This window comes from Chiloscyllium plagiosum, unplaced genomic scaffold, assembly GCF_037043375.1.
Source record: "Chiloscyllium plagiosum isolate Xiang-an unplaced genomic scaffold, Cpla_swu_hap1 HiC_scaffold_1, whole genome shotgun sequence".
NCBI lineage: Eukaryota > Metazoa > Chordata > Chondrichthyes > Orectolobiformes > Hemiscylliidae > Chiloscyllium > Chiloscyllium plagiosum.
The window spans coordinates 139570005-139590885 of NW_028270139.1; the positions used below are offsets into that span (position 1 = coordinate 139570005).

The 20881-nt window shown below is 39.8% G+C and overlaps 1 protein-coding gene across 12 annotated transcripts in view; it reads left to right on the forward strand.

Moving 5' to 3' along the window:
* The window catches only part of ctbp1 (C-terminal binding protein 1), a 326682-nt gene that overhangs the window by 238893 nt on the left and 66908 nt on the right, over positions 1–20881 (forward strand). For 9 of the 12 annotated variants that reach the window (XM_043707682.2, XM_087991156.1, XM_043707477.2 and 6 more), the window contains one exon: positions 11805–11959. In XM_043707682.2, the coding sequence (XP_043563617.1) occupies positions 11805–11959 (155 nt within the window). Of the gene's footprint in view, positions 1–2508; positions 2591–6990; positions 7025–11804; positions 11960–20881 lie in introns of those variants that run through there. The other 3 variants (XM_043707861.2, XM_043707773.2, XM_043708016.2) reach the window with 2 other exon arrangements.

The following is a 20881-nucleotide window of genomic DNA, read 5'->3' on the forward strand; positions in this document are numbered from 1 at the left end:
GAAGCTTAGTACAATTGCAATATTTTAAGAGGCATTTGGATGGGTATATGAATAGAAAGGGTTTGGAGGGATATGGACCGGGTGCTGGCAGGTAGGACTCGACTGGGTTAGGATATCTGGTCGGCATGGACGGGTTGGACCGAAGGGTCTGTTTCCATGCTGTACATCTCTATGACTCTAGTGTTTGCCCCCATCGTTTTTCCCTGTGCATATCATTTCATATTAGCAGATTTTTGCTTATTCTATTGATCTGTCAACTCTTTGCACTGTCTTGTTTTACTTCTGTGTTATCAAGACCTGGCTCTCAATGGCCAAGATCAAAACATTAGTATCAGCCTTGAGAATAAAAATTGGCCACAGTCGCAAGGCTTGAAATATACTTTCTGGCCCAGATAACATCTTTTACTCTGCCATCCAGAGTTCTAACCATGCTGTTACTTTTCTTGATTCCATTTGTCTTATTTTTGTGTTAAAATATTTGTGAGACCCTCTATCGAATACGTCCTGAAAATCTCATGTACATTATATCCTATTGCAACTGTGTGATCTCTCCAGTTTACCACTTTTAAAAACAAATTCAGAATGAATTTTTCAAATGCTGCTTACCTTTAACAAGTCTCCACTGTGGCTGTTCTTGGATAATTTTTGCATTTCTCAGTATCCATTTATTGTCCTTCAAGTTATTCATTTATTAGGCCATGATTCAGGAGTTTTGTCTTCCTGTGCATGTGCAGTGCTTAATGTGTTTGTGCAAAACTTTTTTTTGTGCATGTATTTTAAAGCAATAGTTAGGCAGTTCAAGCAAATTGCCATAAACATAGCACCTCGATTAATTTTCAATGTGTGTTCGGTAGTGGATGTTAATATCAAATCAATGAAATTTATGGTATAAATGTTTCCTCCCATGAGGTAGTGAGTGGGGAAATGATTAGGTCACTTGACCATGGAGAGATATTTGCTTACTTCCCTTACCAATTTACCAAATTCTGGACGAGAAGGTCCATTGAGACACTTTTGACGCTTTTAAATGCTTATATGAAGTCCATCTGAAGGTTTTAATTTCTCACCTCCCTGCTTACCTAGCTTCATGGTGAGAAAAGTGGCTATAGTTTCCAGACTGGGCAGCCAGGGGACCTGTCTGCTGGGTTTTGGGAAAGTGGCCTCCAGACCTGATAATTGGAGGCATGGATTTGGGGGAAAGAGGGTGGCGTCCGAAAGGTTTTATTCCGAGATAAATCGTTGGCTCCATCATCCACTTGAAGTTGAAAGTAGCTGATGAGAGTTTATTACCAGTCTCGTGACATCAGCAGCAGTAATGAGCACCTTAACTTAAAGGACAGAGTCTGGTGCAGTAATGATACTCCAGCTTTTGAAAATATAAGCTGATCATTACAGAAACTCTCTACAGTGCAGATAGAAGCTGTTTTGCCCACCAAGTCCACACTGACCCCCCACAAAGCTACTAACGTCACAAATACTATTGTTGTAATTCCATATTTACCACGCAACCCTGGCTATGGGCAATTAAGAAGGGCTCATGCCCAAAACATTGATTTTCCTGCTCCTTGGATGCTGCCTGACCGGCTGCGCTTTTCCAGCAACACAATTTCAGCTATGGGCAATTTGTCATAACCAACCACCTAGCTTGCACAACTTTGGACTGTGGGAGGAAACCCATGTGGTTAGAGAGAGAATATGCAAACTCCATATAGATTATGCATGCTTTTAGTAAGAATAGTAGATCAATGGAAAATGAATTAGTACATGAAACGTCTTTGATACGTCTTTGCCATGAAGTTTTAAATTATTCAAACAATTTGCTATATGATGATATGACTACTTGGGAGTGAGAATTGTGTCAGTCATGTTCACATTTAAATCAAATGACCTTATTCAATAAACTCTTAATTTGATAATTCTGGCATGTTATTAACAAATACCATAACCTGAGTTATACTCATTCTAATCTTTTTAAAAGTATTTTGAACCAAGAAATGGGAAAACAACTTGAGTATAGAATTTCTTTCCTGCATTGAAGGAAAGCTTTGTAGGATGAAGCTAAAACTGTTCAGGTTTCAGACTGAACCACGAAACACAGAACAACCTTAGTCTCTTGGTTAATATATAGTATGTTACTGGTCCAGAACAGCAATATTACCAACGTTGAAATGAAGTCACAAGATAAATATTAAATTTCAGGTCATACTTTATACTTTTCAGGCTTTGAATATAGAATTTAAGAAATCATTGATCACTTTCCATGTCATGAAATGTGATGAGGAAATTTTAATTGAACTACAGTATCGTCGTCTTTTTTTTAACAAGGAGACACATTCTAGAATAGAAACTTTTAAAAGGAACTTTAAATAGGAATTTGTAAACCCAGCTTGGGTCATTTTTGGGTTGATATGCTTATTTGCATTAAGCTTCGTTAACAGAGAATGTGAATAGCAGTACACATATGCTTTACACTTTATTATTAATACATTCTCTATTAATTATATTTAGAAAAAGCATTATGGCTATCGCTGGGTTCCAACAGATGAAGCAATGAAGATATTTTTACACAAAAATGACTACAGTGTGCACAGTGGGTCCTTTTCATTGCTTTTACGAACTTTCTACCCTGTAGTGCAAAACTGACGCAACCAAACAAAAAAAAACTGTTAATCAATAATTGTCTTTTAATGGAGTTCTTTGTTGCTGCCATAGCTCACTGAATATTGATTTTCGTGTGTTTGGCCATTTATAGACCTGTTTATGCAAACAATAACATCTGAATTTGCATTAGTTGAAGGTTTTAAGTACAAAAGTGTATTATGATTTTAATTTTTAAAGATCATTCTCCAATTTTGGTGACCACAGGATTAATGAATCACAATGCTGTGCAATTGAAATTAATTATGAGACATTTAGTGCTTCAACAAATTTCCCATTTTGCAAGTCTACTTTTGCTTAAGCTCCCCTTATAGATTGGTCAGGAGATCAAACTTTGGTCAAATGGTTCCTAATAAGATCAAGTACTGTCTATCTTTGTTGTACTCTGTATTGACAAGATTTGACTGCTGTGGTTTCTTTCCACAGTTCAAAGATGTGCCCTGTTAGGTGGACTGGCCATGCTAAATCACTCGTAGTATCCAGAGATGTGCAGGTTCAGTGGGTTAGCCATGGTAGAAATGCAGGGTTACTGGGACAGGGTATTGTCTGGTTGACTGCTCTCTTGAAGGTTGGTGTGCACTCGATGGACTGAATGGCCTTCTTTCAAGCTATAGGAATTCTGTGATTCTATAATTCTATGAATGCCACATTTGACCTGCATTAAGGGGGCCTAGCCAAAGTGGAATAAATGGAAATCGGGGGAAATGTCTCTCCTGTTTGGAGTCAAACCTGAAGCTGATCGATGTTGTTGGAGATTAGTCATCTCAGCTCCAGGATATCTCTGCAGGAGTTCTTCAGGGTAGCTTTCTAGGTCCAGTCTCTTCAGCTGCTTCATCAACGATCTTCCTTCAAAAGTGGAAATGTTTGCCGGTGATTGCACAATGCTTAGCACCATTCGCAACTCCACTGATACTGAAGCAATTCATGTCCAAATGCAGCAAGGCTCGGATAATATTCAGGACGAGCTGAAAAGTGGCAAGTAACATTCACACCACACATATGCCAGGCATTGACCATCTCCAGTAATAGGCAATCAAACCATTGCCTCTTGACATTCAATGGTATTATCATCACTGAATCCTCCATGATCCACATCCTAGGGGCTTACAATTGACCAGAAAGTAAACTGACCTCACCATATGAATGCAGTGGCTACAGTGGCAGGTTAGTGGATCGGTATACCAGTGAGTAACTCCTTTCCTGACTCCCTAAAACTTTCCTGCCTTCAACAACTCGAGTGTGATGAAGTACTCTCCACTTGACTGTGTGAGTGCAGCTCAAAAAACACGCAAGCTTGACTCCATCCAGGGCAAAACAGCTTTTTGATTGGCACAATATGTACAAACGTCCACTCCCTTCACTGACTCATAGTAACAGTGGTGTGCACCATCTACAAGATGTACTGCAAGAATTCACCAAGGGCAATTTTGAAGAACAATCACTGGACCCGAAACGTAATTCTGCTTTCTCTCCACAGATACTGGCAGACCTGGTGAGTTTTTCAGCAATTTATGTTTTTGTTTATGGTTTCCAGCATCTGCAGTTCATTTGTTGTTTTTTTTTGTTTAGTCTTGAGAACCCTCTGCAGTAAAGAATACGGAAGTGGATCAGCATGAAAGTGCTATGATTTGGGCAAAGACCAAGTGCAAATAACCAATTTAAGTACCTGATGGGGTCAGTGGTGGCAGAAGATGGAAGTGGAAAACAAGTAATGCATCAGCTCTGGTTGGAGTAATTGGACAAAGAGCAGAGGAGTATTCTGACATAAAGCTGTCACTCAAACTGCATGCCAGTTGTGAGACCAGTGTTGTTATGTCGTGCAGAAATTTGAGCAACATTAAGAAGAGAGAAATAACAACTGGGTGCTAATGAGATCTGGATATAAAGATTGGTGTGTGCAGTGTTGAGAAATGACAGATAAAGAACCAGTAAAACAGGATCAGTAAAGATTTGTGGGAGTAGCAAAGAAAGTAGCCGAGAAGGAACTGTATGGATTGCGGTGGATGTGAGGTGAGTGATGGAGGTGGAACTGTCAGGAAGAGGAACGTTTAGAAAAGATGCAATGGTTCCCTTTCAATCACTTTTTGGCTACTTTCTTCTATATTTTGTTTCAGTTTTAGAAGTCCAGAGCCAGAGATCACAGTCTCTGATATGGGTAAGCCATTGAGGACCGAGATGAGAAATTTCTTCACCCAGAGAGTGGTGAGCTTTGAAATTCTCTGCCAGTGTTTGACGGCAAAATATTGAATGTTTTCAAGAAGGAGTTAGACATAGTTCTTGGGGCTAAAGCGATCAAAGGATATGGGGTGAAATGGCATCAAAAAGGCCAAACTCCTGTTCTTCTTTTCTTTGTTTCAGCAATACACTGTTACGAAGGTGTAGGTGTGTACTGTACCTTTTAAGAGAGACTAGAAGCTGACATGAACTTAGAGAGGCACAGAGTGTGCTGAAACAATTTAAAATGTAACATTTGACTGTTAAACCAATAGTGCAGCTGAGTTGGCATGATACATAACAAATTTGAATTTGGCCAGTCAGTTTGATTTGGAGTATAAAACTGGACATTTTGAATGGTTAGGGGGAGAACTGCCAAGAAAACCAAGAAGTATCGACTCCTGCCCAAATAGCTCTCTGACAGGTACCTGTCTGTAAGAAAAGTTGTACAGCAAAAGACCGAAGAAGGGACAACCCAGAGAAAATCTACAGCGTGAAGTCTACAAATTTACAAATCAACAAAGCTGGCTGGCTTTGAAACTTTTTGTAAATCTTAATCGGGTTTTATTTTATTGAACCAGCACTGTGGAATGGGAGGTAAAAGATAGGTTTAAGAGAAAGGAGTTGTAAATAGTGGTTTTAATGTTCTCTGTTGGACTTGGAGGATAAAATTGTTAATTTTTACTTTAAATAGCGACCACTGGAATAGTTCTTTGCGCCTCAAAATTTAACAGATTACGGCACGAGGTGAGCTTCTCTATGTGTTGGGTTTAAATTAGCAGACGGGTTTACACCGTATTGTAACAACTCACTTAACTTGGAAGCACAGAACTTAACCTTTTGTAAAATGATGTCTCTTTTCAAAAGTCCATTTCTTGTGTCCAATTTTGATGAGTGCAAGGTGAAATCTTTTGATTTCTATTCTTTTAATGGTGTTTAATATGCAAATATTTGCTACACTTCTTCCATTTACACCAAGCAGTACAAACCTGTTGCTTATAAGCTGTTTTCACATTTCCATTTTCAGCTGCCCCCTGTACGAATGGTACACACCATTCTTTGTGCTCTGCTGGTGGAAGGAGTGCATGTTGAAAATGGTGGATGGGGTGCCAGTTAAATAGGCTGCTTTGTTTTGGGTGGTTTCAAGCTTCTTGAGTGTTGTTGGAGCTGCACTTATCCAGGCAAGTGTAGAGTATTTCATTATACTCCTGTTAGGCACTGGGGATTATGGAGGTGAGTTACTCGTTGCAGAATGTCCAGTCTCTGACCTGCTCTTGTTACCACCTTGAGTCTAGTCTAGGTCACTTTCTAGTCTCAGGGTGTTGATAGGGGGGGGAAATTCAGTGATGATAATGATATTGAGTGTCAAGTGGTAATGGTTAGACCCTCTCTCGTTGAGTATGGACATTGCCTGGCATTTTGTGTGGTGTATATCTTCCTTGCCATTTATCAGCTCAAGCCTGAATGGTGTCAGCAGTGTTCTGGTAGGGTTCTACCAGGCTAGTAATGTTCAGTTATTGGATTAACTTTTCCAGGTAAAACACTATTCTTATGAGGTCTTGGCCAATAAATAGAAGATTAGATGAAACTTTGTTAGCCATGTTACTGAAGCTTCATATTAGGTGACAGAAATGAATGTAGGCCTACATTTCCAGCTAAAATTAATGGAAAAAACTTGCTATTGAGAGTAGTAACAATGAACAACCTCAATGGAATCTGTCAAAGTGCATGGACACAATTTGGAACATTTTCCTATGCCTCTTGGCTTCTGGACTACTTATGTACATAAAAATTATTATCGACACCTTTTTTAACACTTATCTGTTTACAATTAAAATGTATACACTTTTGGTCACTATCTTTCTAAATTCTTTCTGTTTTCCTGTTATCCTTATTTTAGTACTTGTTATTCTTTATCCAGTGACTTCCAAGCCTTGGCATCCAGTTAAGAGATGGGAACCATTTCCTTCAAAGAGCAGCTGCTTTAAGCATTGTGCTTTGAAGATTAAAATGACCAGTTAATTTTCGTGTTGATGAGAAGTGCATTAGAAATACCTGCCAAATGTGTCTTCAGAGTTGTGGCTCTAGGATCAGCCTCATTATCAATGCAAGGATCCACAGAACCCATTACCAATGATATGGAATTTCCTAGGTGGGCAGTCATAGCGAATAATTTGTCTATGAGCTGAATCTAATTAACAGAAAAGGTTTGACTGTAAGAAAAGTCTTAACTATATGTTTAAAATTCTTGTAATTCTTACGTGGCCTTCATATGGCTAAGTAAATTGTAGATCAAGAGCAAGCAATTATCAAAATTTAGTTTATGCTGTTTTAAAGGAAAGGCTACCTTATAATTTTATTAAGTGTTAATAGAAATATTTTAAAAGCTTATATTTACAGACCTTTCTGTTGCTTTGAAGCTGTTCATGGCACTCAGGAAAAATGTTGAATCTGATTGGAATTGAACTTGCAAGTAACTCATGTTCCATAAGATCCATTCCCCACACTTCGTACCAGCCTGATCCATTTTATTCCAGAAGTTATATTAAGATGGGTATTTAGTCATTTTTCAATTTCAGAGACTGTTTTCCAAGACAGTTTACAGAATTGAAAACATGCACACACTGCCATTTGCAAGATGAGTGCTAATTAATACAAATTGATGATGGACGTTTCAGTTATTCACTGTGAGGGGGGGGAATTTTTTGATATTGTTTAACAAAGAAAGAGTAATTGGGCCTCAATTGACCATCATTCAATTATTTTTACTGGTTTTTAGGAAGTAATTACTGTTGCAGTTGTGTTCTCCTATGAAGTAACTAAATGTACATATGGGCTGCTATTCTTTATGATTGCAGACCTCTGTTGTACATGTAGAGGAAAAAAGACTTGGAAAATTCAGGAAACAATTTGCTGATTCACTTTTGCTTAACTGATATCCTGGTAAAGTAAATCCTTAGCATATTTTGGGGATAAGCCAGCAAGGCCTTCAGTTATTGCAGTGTGAATATGACAGTAGATTTAGTTACATAGCCATCAAGAAGGCTGCCTGTCATTTTGCATTCAAATGCTTATTAAATGAGCAATTCTGTTTTTGGTAACATCATCTGGGGGTTTCAAAGTTTGGAAACATGGCTGCTTTCTAAGCGTGTTGTCAGGAATAGAATTCCTTGATAAAGATTTTGCAAAGAATAAGTTAATGATAAGAGTAGTAAGGGTATGGAATGTTTTGCCTGCATCGGTAGTAGATTCGCCAAGTTTAAGTCGTCATTGGACAAGCAAATGGACGTAAGGGAATGGTGTAGGTGGGATGGGCTTCAGATTAGTATGACAGGGCGGTGCAACATCGATGGCTGAAGGGCCTGGACTGCACTGTAATGTTCTATGTTCTATAAATTAATAATTGAGGCTGTAGCTTAAACAAAATATACCTGCTTGCAAGTGCGTTTTATATCTTGTATTTATATCATTCCTTTAATATTATTATGCCTTTACCAAGCCACCCTAAAATGTTTCACAGGATCATTGTGGATCTGTGTCATACATTGTTTTACATAATTAGATATTAAGTCAGATCTAATTAGATTTTAAAGTAGGAAAGTGAGGTTGTGTGCAGGGAGGCTATTCCAGAGCTTGGGGCTTTATGCAACTGAAAGTATGAGCGCCAATGGTAAAGCAATGTAAGATTGGAGATACTAAAGAGGAAAAGTTATAGTGTAGTTACTTCACAAGATTTTGAAGCTGCATGAGATGACAGAGATAGGGAGAGAAGAGGCCATGGGGTGGTTTGAAAATGACGATGAGGCAATTTGACAGATGTGTGTGCTTCCAAGAATCCAATTACTTTAATGATGCGAAGTATTAACGCCAAATGCAAACAATTTAACGAAGTTTCATAGAGTGATGAAAGGAAACTCTGAGAACTACCTCATCAATATAGGGAGTTATGTTGCTCTGGAATGCAATGCCTTGAAGAGTTTTGGAACTGGAGTTCTGGCAAACTTTTAAAAAGAAACTGGATACGCACTTGTGAAGGAGAAGTGCACAGGACTGTTGGAAAAGCTAAGGGGCCTTCGAAGAGATCTTTCATAGAGACATTGGGCAAGTTAACCTTCTTATATGAATTGCTTGCCTGATAGAGAAGCAAGCATATTTTGTATGGATTTCATGATTTGATGAGTTTTTTTTTTAAGCATCTGGTAAACATCCTACTTTCAGAGCCTATTGAGATTCTCTTCCCTCGTTCTTCCTCCAAAAAAATATCCACTTGAGATTGTGTAAACATTCAATGTTGCACTGCAAGTGCAATTTTTATTCACTAGTAGGATGTAGGCATCGCTGACTGGCCAGTATTTATTACTGTCCCTGTTTGTCCTTGAGAAGGCGGTGTTGAGCTGCCCTTTTGAACTGCTGCAGTTCACTAGTAAAATTGCTGAGAGTTCTTGCTATAGCACTGTAGATGAATTGCAAGATTGACGGAAATCCTTGAGGGAAGTTTGCTCTGTCTGAGAGGGCAGTAGAAGCTAATGCTGTAGTAACTTTAAGTAGGTGTATATGTCAGGGAAGAATAACTGCAAGTCTGTATCGAGTGCAAAGCCATCAGACTAATTTGATAACTCTTACAAAGAATAGCACGTGCTAGCTTTCCTCACACCACAATCCCTTCAGGTCTGGGATCAGCTGCCAAGTTCATTTGTGTCTAAAAGAGGAGAAAAAAAATTCAAGCCTCATTTGAATATAACTGACTTGCTCACCTTGCCTGTATTTTCTCCTTCGATATGTTTAGTATTAGTCTTTTCCCTGTTATACCTCAGACATTTATGAAAAAAATCTAGCTTGCGTAGGAATTTGCAAGGAATGATTATCCCTGGTTCATCTGAATGGGGCACATGTGACTTATACTTGACCCCCATGTCAACAAAGAAAAAAATCCAAATATGATCTTGGATGAGCACTTTTTTTAAAAAATTCAGTTGACCAGTCTCCAGTGAGATGATTACGTAAACTAAGTATCTGGTCATCTGCCTTTGAAATCTGATAGGGAATGCAAACGATTCACTGCATAGACATTTTATTAACCCAGTTAACACAATATGTACAAAAACAGAAGTTGCTGGAAAAGCCCAGCATCCCTCCCTCTGTGGAAATGACCTCTCAACTTTTATGGAGTGCAGTTCACATTATGCTGTAATATATACAATGTGCTGGCCCACTACATTGTCATGCTTACAACAGTGCAAATGTCTTTATAATTCAGTTCGGCTGAAGAGATTAACTGTTTATTATTCTTTTTGGCTGATTTGTTTTCTCACTACAATTTGTATTTATTCGTGTCTGTGAACCTAATTAACTATCATGGCAGGTTTGAATAGTTACCCCTTTCTGCTTAACACTAGTATAAGGAGCCAAATATATTTGAACTGAGATGTGAGTTCAATTTGCAAAGGTCCAAAATTCCCACAGATGCTAATGTAATTCAGGAAGGATCACTGGACCTGAAACTTTGATTTCTGTTCACAGATGTTGCCAGACCTGCTGAGCTTTTCCAACAACTTCTGTTTTTGTTCCTGATTTATAGCATCTGCAGTTCTGTATGTTTTTAAACATACTGTATATGTAAGTGGCGATAGACTTGTAAAGTGCTGCTGTGTTGCTCAGGAGAAAATGTGCAGATACCGTATATACTCGTGTAAAAGTCGAATTTTTAAGACTATTTTTAAGGTTAAATTTATGCATCGACTATTGCATGGATACTACTTTTGAGGGGCTGAAATTCATGCTATAGTCCAAAATGCCATATCATTAGTAGAAGCCCAATTGATCTCTAAACGAAGTTTTAAAAATAGCAAATTATGGTAATTGTTGCTTCACAGTTATTTGTCTTCTCTGCGATTTCAATAACTTTCAGTTAAAATGCTGCTGTTTTGTTTTTTACTTTTTCTGGAGGGCATTTTGACACCAAAAAATGAAGAAATTTCAAAACCTCAACTAGGTATATGACTGTTACAGGAGAACTGATCTCAGCTGAGCTGCACACGCCTGACTCTGACCTGATGTGTCTTAAATTTTCCTGCCAATTTCTTCCGCTTCCCTCTTTTTTTTTTTCTGTCGACTGTAGTTGGTTTGGTTTTTCAAACTAACATTTTAAGCTTTTACTTCTGATTTAAAAAAAATCAGTCTCACCAATCATTATAGGCGTAACATTTATGTACAGGATAATACCTTGGCTCATAAATGTTGATCTGTTATCTGCAAAGAACTAGGATTGACTTTTACATGAGAAAAATGGAAAATTTCAGCTTTTCGGCCAAAAATAAGGGGTCGACTTTCCACATGAGATCGACTTTTATTTGAGTATATACAGTTCTCCCCGAGGAGTATTGCATTCTGATTTTTCATTCCTCCCTCTGTTGGAACAACCTCTCAACGTTATGGAGTGCAGTTATGCTCCGATATGTGCAGTGTGCTGGTCCGCTGCACAGTCCTGCTAATAGCAGTACTAACTGTCTTTATAATTCAGTTTAGCTGGAGAGATTAACTGTTTGTTATTCTTTTTGCCTCAGAGTGTTTTCTTGCTACAATTCTGTGTTTATTAGTCTCTGTGAATCTAATTAACATGGCAGGTTTGAATAGATAACCCTTTCTGCTTAACACTTGTATAAGTAGACAAATATATTTGAACTGAGATGAGAGTTCAATCTGGAAAGGTCCAAGGGCCTATTTCCATACCGTCAGGAATCTAATTTTTTTTTAAATTCCCACGGACGCCATAGTAACTGTTTTTCTCTGCACTTAGGTTGGGAAGTTGTATGTTGCACTTCAATAAGCAGTCTGAGAAATTTTGGAATTAATTTGTGAAGCAACTTAATATAAATTCAAATGCTTATGTCGAAAAACCTATTGGAATTTTTCTATTTCCTTTTGGACTCCAGGCATTCGTCCTCCTATTATGAATGGCCCCATGCACCCGCGCCCCCTGGTGGCATTGCTGGATGGCCGAGATTGCACTGTTGAAATGCCCATTCTAAAAGATGTAGCTACAGTGGCTTTCTGTGATGCACAGTCTACACAAGAGATTCACGAAAAGGTGAGCATAAGAATATCTAAGCTTGCAGTTCTTTGAAACTTGATCAAATTTTAATAGCAGTTTGTGTGATATTAGCATACCTTGCCTTAATTAATATTTTCTTAATGTCATATTTCTGTTTTGCCCAACGCATTTCAGGTTTTTGTCTTGAGTATTGAGTGCTGTTGACATTCCAATATAGGTCTCGAGAGGTCACTGAATCCAGTTGCATGAGGGTGTATAATTGCTAATACAGTTAATCAGTTAGCTGTAGAGAACAGAATGTAGTCATTCAGCTTATCATGCCTTCACAAGTTGCAGAATAATTTTTGGGTTTGTTGTTACATTGGTGTTGGGATAATTAAGTCCCCAAACACTTGAGCTCAGTGATGCCAACATGCAAATCTCTCTAATTATTTTAAAGGTGTATAATAATAAGATAAAAGCTAAAAAGAATAGAAACTTAATAATTGCAATTGTTTGCAGCATTTTGTATTTTTATTTTTAAATTTGGATGCTAACTCTCTATCTAACTCTCTATCTTTAATGGCTTTTTAATACAGTGTAATTACCCTTTAGATAAGGGCTGCTAGGAATTAAATGACAAACATTTTGCTAAATGAAATGTGAGAAAAATGAGTGTAATAATTCAATTCTCTTTCTTCATTGGCTAAATTTCCAGTATTAGTGGAAAAATTAGTATTGCTTGAAGACAGTCTGAGCTTCGCAAGTGATTAAGAAGAAAATCCAAAATGGAACAATTTGAAAGAGGTGGAAGTGGATGTCAGCAGAAAATCCTGTTCATTTTGATGAAATGTTTAACTAATCAAAACATGTTTGCCTGATCCAGAGTGCAGGATGTTTTGCATGAATTGTGTTGTGCTTTACTGAGACCTTAGTTGGAGTATGGTGTCCAGTTTTGACCTCTGTTATTTGAGGATTAATATACTTGCCATCAAGGAAATGCAATGCAGGTTCACCAGATTAATTCTTACGAGGAGTCTGGGTCGTATTTTCTATAAAATATTATTTGGAGAAATGGATAACTTGTACAGATCTTTAAAGGGTAGACAGGCTAGATGCAGAAACTGGCCAGGGAGGTCTTGAACTAGGAGACAGTTTCCACAAAAGAGGCAAGTCCATTAGGACTGGGACAACAGAACGTCTCTTCAGTCAGAGGGAGGTTTATCTTTGGAATTCTCTGCCACAGATGGCACTGGAAGCTCAGTCATTGAGCATGCACAAGATAGATCAGTATATCTTGAGAAGTTGTTATGACAGAGACACAACTAAATCAAATCGGTTTCCCTCTCCCCATTTTCACAACATGGTAAAATAAATACTTGACCCTCAAATTTGCCCCAATGGTTCCTAACATGACTTTTTAAATAACTAATACCAAACTTGTGTTATCGACAAGACTAAGCCCCCCTCAAAATATATTAAGTATATAGCCTAGACCCTAACTTTTTCTTATTTTAAAGGCAAGTGCTAGGCCTTGTGTTTCAAATGCAATTTGATTGGTCAAACTACCAGTCTTGAAGCAAAACACTGTGTTTAAACTATATTCATACACTGTAGTTAAAATACAACAAAAGAAAGAAAAAATTGGAAAAATAACTATTGGAAAACTTAACAGAATAATACATTATTTAGCTCCTAAACCATAACTGTTCCAATATATTAACATCCTATAAACACATGCTTGGCAAAGGCAAATTCAATAAAATAGCTTGTCTCTCAGGCAATTCTCCAGTCTAGTAGGAAGGACATCAAGAGGAAGCTTGGAGAGCGAATAGCAGGGAGAAATGTACTGCTGTTTTCAAACCCAGCTTCATGACCCCAACAACTGCTGCTGAAAAACCACAAGTAAAGCTCTGGTTCTTTGAGGGTTTGATTTCACCAATTCAGGCTGGTGCTTTTGTTCCAAATTTAGGAAAAAAGCCCAAGGATACTCCAGCTATTTAATATTTTATGGGCTTTGAAGCAGATTGCTCAGCACCTCTGTCTCAACCTTTTTTTGATTTTTTTTTTAAAACACAGGACTGAATACGCTTCCGAAAGCCATAGTATCGCCACAAAAGTTTAAACCAAAGAATCAACAATTTATTAATAATGCCATCGCTTTAACAGAGCAAAGTTTTGTGTGTGGAATGAAGTGGTAGATGCAGGTACAATGACAACATTTTAAAGACATTTGATTAGGTACATGAATAGGAAAGTTTTAGTGGGATTTGGGCCAAACACTGGCAAGTGGAAACTAGTTTAGTTTGGTAAACTTGGTCGGCATGAATGAGTTGGACTGAATGGTCTACCTCCATGCTGTATGACTCTGACTCTGACTCTGACATCGGGTAATCTAATTAGTGTGTATGATTTAAACCCAATCTTCTTTCATTCTAGCCCCCACTCTCAAATACAGACAAACTGATGCAGTTAAGGGATCAGTTAAAAGATTAGTAAGAGATACAGCTGGCTAGTTGACTTAAGCTGTTTTTACGTCACATAGAATCACATGTACATGGGATTGCATTTTGCTTGGTTTCTGACTACACTGGTCAATGCAAATAGCTTCCAGTCGACTCTGAGGGACATGCATTTAGTGCATGTAACTGAGAATTATTCTCAAAACTTTCATAAGTTGATAATGGGAGCATAACAAGAGAGCAATCAAACCACCATCCTCTAATTTTGACAGCCACAATCCTCCTGACAAAAACGTAGAGTTCAAAACCAGTGCAAACTTTCATTTCTTTTTCTGTTTTTCCAACATTTTCTTTGTTAGACTGATTGGTACTATCACTCAGTGTGCGGGCCCAGTTAATAACCAAAATCTGCATTTTGTTTGAGCATGATGCATCTCCAGATCTGTAGAGTTCTTTGAACAAGGATCGATCTGCAATTAACTTCATAAATACATGTTTGTTTGTTCTGTTTTGAAAAAGCAAACTACTCATAGTCCTAAGGACACCTTCAACTCTGAGCTCACAGCTCCAAACCAAAAGTGATTTAAAAACAAATCAGTGAGGGTTCTAACAATTTTCATGGCTACAAGATATAGCATGGGGAAATGGAGTTGTGGTTGATAAAAAGTTATAATCTAGAATGATGGTGCAAGCTTGAGGGTCTGAGTGACCTACTTCTCCTAAGCTTGCATGAATTTGTTTGTACATTTCTGCAGTTTCTTTGGGCCAAATACAGCCTTGTAATATGTGCAAAACCACATGCTGCAAAAACAAAAATAGCTGGAGGAGCTCTGCAAGTCTGGCATCTGTGGAGAGAAAGGAGAGTCAGATTTTTGGGTCCACTGAGCTGGGAAAATGTTGGTACATATGCTGAAGGTTGGGAGTGGGGTTGGGGGTGAAGGAAGAATTATAAGTGGCGATGCGTTTTAAGCCCCCCTCACACAGCAGGTTTAGCAATAATTAATGGTTTTAAGCAAATTGCTGACTTGATTCCAAGAGAGGGCATATTTATTTTTTCAAGATCATGGAGGGAAGGCTGATCTGCGTTATGAAGGGAATAGACAATGTCCCTTATCTCCTGTCTCGTATGGTTTGTTGTTTCCTGGATGTCACAGAGTTGGTGAAGTGGAAAGAAATGAGCGAAAAGTTGTGGTACACATCAAAGCCAAGATCATAGAGAGGGTATGCACTGAGGTCTTACGAAGTTTTCCATCACTTTCTCAATCAATATGTAGATAGTCCTACTCAAGCAGGGCAAAACCCAACTTCTTCTTGGGAAATAAGGTAGAGCAAGTGACTGAGGTATTAGTGGGGTAGCACTTTGGGACCAGCCAATAATTCTAGTAGCTTTAAAATAGTTATGGAAAAGTGTAGGCCTGGTCCACAAGTTAAAGTTCTAAATTGGCACGGAGTCTGACACTGTGGCTCAGAAGGGAAGGGGGAGAATAGGAAAGCGCTAGTGGTAGGTGACTCAATAGTTAGACGGATTGATAGGAGATTTTGTGGTCAAGAACAGGACCCCCCGGAAGGTATGTTTCCTCCCAGGTGCCAGGGTCTGGGATGTCGCCGATCGGGTTTACAAGATTCTGAAGGGGGAGGGTGAGCAGACAGAAATCTTGGTACATATTGGCATCAATGATATAACCAGGAAAGGGATTGAGGATCTGAAAAGTGACTACAGAGAGTTAGGTTGGAAGCTGAAGAGCAGGGCAAGTAGAGTAGTGATCTTGGGTTTGCTACCGGTGCCACGAGATAGCGAGGTGAGGAACAGTCAGCGAATGCAGCTTAACACGTTGCTGTGAGGCTGGTACAGGAGGGAGGGCTTCAGATACCTAGACCGTTGGGATACCTTCTGGGGAAGGTGGGACTGTTACATGAAGGGCATGTTGCACCTGAACTGGAGGGGCGCAAATGTCCTGGGTGGGAGATTTGTTTGTGTGGTTCGGGAGGGTTTAAACTATTTGGCAGGGGGTGGGAGTCAGAGTCACGTATCTGAGAGGGGGGCAGTTGCAGATGGGGCAGTGACAGAATGTAGTAAATCTATCGGGAAGGTTTCTCACACGATGAAACAAAGAGATCAGTTAAAGTGTGTCTGCTTTAACGCAAGGAGTGTCAGAAATAAGACTGACAAACTTAGAGCATGGATCAGTACTTGGGACTATGATGCTTGGCCATAATGGAAATGTGGGTTTCACAGGGGCAGGAATGGTTGCTCGATATTCCAGGGTTTAGAACGTTTAAAAAGAACAAGGAGGGTAGAAAAAGAGGAAGGGGTGTAGCATTGCTAATCAGAGTGCATCACAGCTACAGAAACAAAGGTTGTTGAGGAAGGTTTGTCTACTGAGTCAGTATGAGTGGACATTAGGAACAGCAAGGGAGCAGCCACCTCATTGCGGGTTTTCTGCAGGCCCCCTAATTGCAGTAGGGAGATTGAGGAATTCATAGGCTGGCAGATACTGGAAAAATGCAGGTGTAGCAAAGTTGTTGTTATGGGTGATTTCAACTTTCCCAATATTGACTGGAACCTCCTAAGTGCAGATGGTTTGGATGGAGCTGTTTTTGTCAGGTGTGTTCAGGAGGGTTTCCTTACTTAGTATGTAGACAGGCCAACAAGGGGAGAGGCCATTTTGGATTTGGTGCTCGACAATGAGCCAAGACAGGTGTCAGATTCCGCAGTGGGAGAACACTTTGGTGACAGTGATCACAACTGCCTCACGTTTACCATAGCCTTGGAGTGGGAAAGGAGCAGTTATCGAGCGAAGAAATTTAATTTGGGGAAAAGGAAATTATGACGCTATCAGACAGGAGTTGGGAAGTACAGACTGGGAGCAATTGTTCCACAAAAAGGGCACAGCAGACATGTGGAGACTATTTAAGGAGCAGTTATTGCGAGTGATGCATAAATTTGTTCCTTTGAGACGGGTAAGATTAAAGAATCTTGGATGATGAGAACAGAGGAGCTTCTTGTCAAAAGGAAGAAGGCAGCTTGCATAGGGTGGAGGAAGCAAGGATCTAGCACAGCTTTAGCTAGAAAGGAGTTCAGTAATGGACTGAGGAGAGCCAGGAGGGGGCACGAAAAAGGCTTGGCAGGAAAGATCAGAAAGAACCCAAAGGCATTTTACTCCTACATGAGGAATAAGAGAATGATCAGGGAGAAGGTAGGGCAGATCAGGGATAGCGTTGGGAACTTGTGCGTGGAGTCTGAGCCAATAGGGGAAGCCCAAAATGAGTTTTCTGCTTCGGTTTTCACTGAGGAAAGGGACCTTGCTGTGAATGAGAACTTTGAGGAGTTGGGAAACAAGCTTGAACAGATCAAGCTTGAACAGATCAAGCTTGAACAGATCAAGCTTGAACAGATCAAGCTTGAACAGATCAAGCTTGAACAGATCAAGCTTGAGCAGATCAAGCTCGATGAAGTTGATGTACTGGAAATTTTGACAAGTGTTAAGATTGACAAGTCTCCAGGGCCAGACCAGATTTATCCTAGGCTACTGCAGGAAGTGAGGCAGGAGGTTGCTATACCGCTGGCGAAGATCTTTGCCTGCTCAGTCTCCATGGGAGTCATACTGGAGGATTGGAAGGAGGCGAATGTTCCTCTTTTCAAGAAGAGTGAGCATAAAGTGCATTCATGCGTTTGTGTTGAAAAAAGGCACCCTGCTGGCCGTCAGCTGCAACACAGCTTTTGGCTCGGAATATGTGTAGTTCCTGAGGACCAGAGGAAGAGATTCTGCTCGAGTGCTGTTGGTTCGACGCAGCAGACGTGTGCTGGCGGGGGAGAAACCACGGGGATCGTGTTGCGAGTCGTCGGAGCTGCTGGAGAACATCGCTGCATCGTGATTGGACGTTGGAGGATCGTTTGGTTGTGCTCACCTGCTCTTGGTGGATCTTTATGCTGGCTTCGGCCTAACGCCAATTCAGGTACCAGCCAACCTCAGAGCATGGCCTTAGCAGCCGCTCGCAGCCCTGGCCAGGGCATTCGCAACACAGTCAGGGTGACTGTGAAGAAGGTGGAGGAGCACATACCAGTCGATCGGATGGTGTTCGTGAAGATTTTGCTGGAGTGCTGCGGGTTCGAAGCAGCGGACGTGTACTGCCTGCAGGATTTCCCTGCGGCAGACTATTTCAACGTGACCTTCAGGAGCGTGAAGAATTGCGAGCAGCTCCTGAAGGTCTTCAAGGAGAAGGAAGGGGAACCTCTGTTCTCCATCTTGTCGGCGGTCCTGTTGTGTGTGCTTCCTGCGCAGAGGAGTCGGGTTGTAATAATCCACATGTACAACCCTCGCGTCCCGGCAGCAGATGTCCTGATCTTCTTGAGAAGATACATCCAGGTCGAGGGAGAGAGTACCGATGTGGTCGATCCTTTTTGGATCTGGACCAGCAAACGACAGGTCAGGGTAACCCTGAGGGTCGATGCCAGTGGGAACATCCTCCACCCACCCTCCAGCTTTGCCATCGGAGGAAGCAGAGGTTACCTGACATACGCAGGGCAGCCAAAAGTGTGCCGAACCTGCGGGAGGTCAGGCCACAGGGCGGCGGATTGTAAGGTGACCGTCTGCCAAAATTTCCTCAGCTGCCTGAGAAAGAACATGTTGTTGGGCCTTTGTAACCAATGCACCCACATGAAGAGTTCAAGAAAAAAAATACATTTTGTGTTTAAGGTGTCAAAGCAACCCCATTGCGTAACATTTTATATTAAGATGTGCTATTCTATAGTAATATTGTAGTGATACTGAGTAAAAGAACATGTCTTTGCTTAAATAAAGTTCCAATTGCCCTTTCTCACCATATTGGTTTTCTGAAATCAATATAAGCCGGTAATCTCTATGTAGATTCCTTTTTTCCTCTGTCCTTCAGTTGAAGAACAATTCTCATTAAGAAACTTGAAGTCACAATCTTGCATATTCTGAGTTTTTATGTGGACCAAATGACAATCTTTTGAAACATTTATTACAAGAAAAGTGCTTATCAGGCATTAAAGTTCATCATTTCAAATCTTTGAATCCTAAAACTACCAACTTCTTGTTCTAATATGGGAAAAACCTATTTTGTTCTAATCAAATCAATGATTCAAGTAAAATCAGGTGTTTACTGAGAGGTAAGGAGGTTGCAGTCTTTTAGTCTTTGCCGTTTTTCCTCTCTTTGCTGTCCAACAGTTGGTCAAATTCATGACTCAGTTGGAGAGTGAGGGAGAAAATCAGTGACAGAAGCCTGCAACCTGAGGTCCAAAGGGATAGATCCCTGCAGTATGTGTGGAGATGATGATATGTTGATTTTGAAGAGTGAAGAAGAGACACTGGATGATAAGAGGGTCAGGATTTGGTATTACACTTGGATAGCTCAGTGGATGATGATTGGGCATGGGATTGGTGATCGGAAGTTGTGACTAAGAATGATCCAGAAAGCGGTGATCATTGGAGTTGGCAGTGGAGGGTACTGTTTGGACATCAGACTGGTAGGGTTGAGCAGAAAGACCTGGCCCAGGCCTTGGGTGAGCCGTCATGGTTGTTGAAGGGAGAAGAGATTGGGTATTGGTAAAGAGTGCAGGGAGAAGTTGTGATTAGAGCTGTAGGAGATAACGTGTTCAGGCGTGAGGAACATTTCTGGCCCATGAAATGTATTGTTGAAGGCATTTAGCTCAAGAAACAGTTGGGTCTCACCTCCCTTTTTGCTGACATTTAGGAAACTCAGTAGCAGCAATGAATTGTAAATCATATTCCAAATTGCACTCGATGAACTTGATATAATTATGTCAATGGTGTCTCATTTCCCCACACTGAGACATCGTGGGCATCTTGATATTCAGCATGTAAAAAGAGGCTCTGAGCGTGTGTGCATCACATTGGTGTTGTGTTCCATATTTGAACTTTTTGATTACCATTCTCCTATGATTATTCCCCAGCCCAGGATGGGGAGGGGTTCATATTAAGGTTTTTGATAGATTTTCCCAACCACATTTCATAGCTTTTCTATTCTTCTGGTGAAGTTTTAGAAACATTGAAACTTTCTGGTCTTCGGCACTTTATCTTCTGTGTAGTGTTAACTGTGTACATACATATCAGTGCCCTCCAGACATTCTGCAAAGTTGTAGGACGAGATTTGTTCTTGTGAAGAAATTAGTAAAATGATCAACACTTCTATTTTTATTGGTATTTATTCAAGCTATTCAAAATGGATCCACTGGCTTGTTCTTTCCTTTTACTCATTTTCTTTCTCTGTAATTCTAAAAAATGTTCGTGGGCTGAATTTTTTTACTCCAAAAATTATTGAATCCTGTTGTTTGAAGTGGATTTCACCATCTTTAATATTGGCAAAAAGATGACAAATGGATTCTGCGCAATGTTTCTGATATTCTTTTGCTATGACTGTTCATGTCTTGGAATTGCAGTTACTCTATATGGCTGAAGCTGCGAGTAATTGTGATGAAATACCAGCACCTTTCAAACAAATTAGCGTGTTTAATATTATTGATCAAAATGTT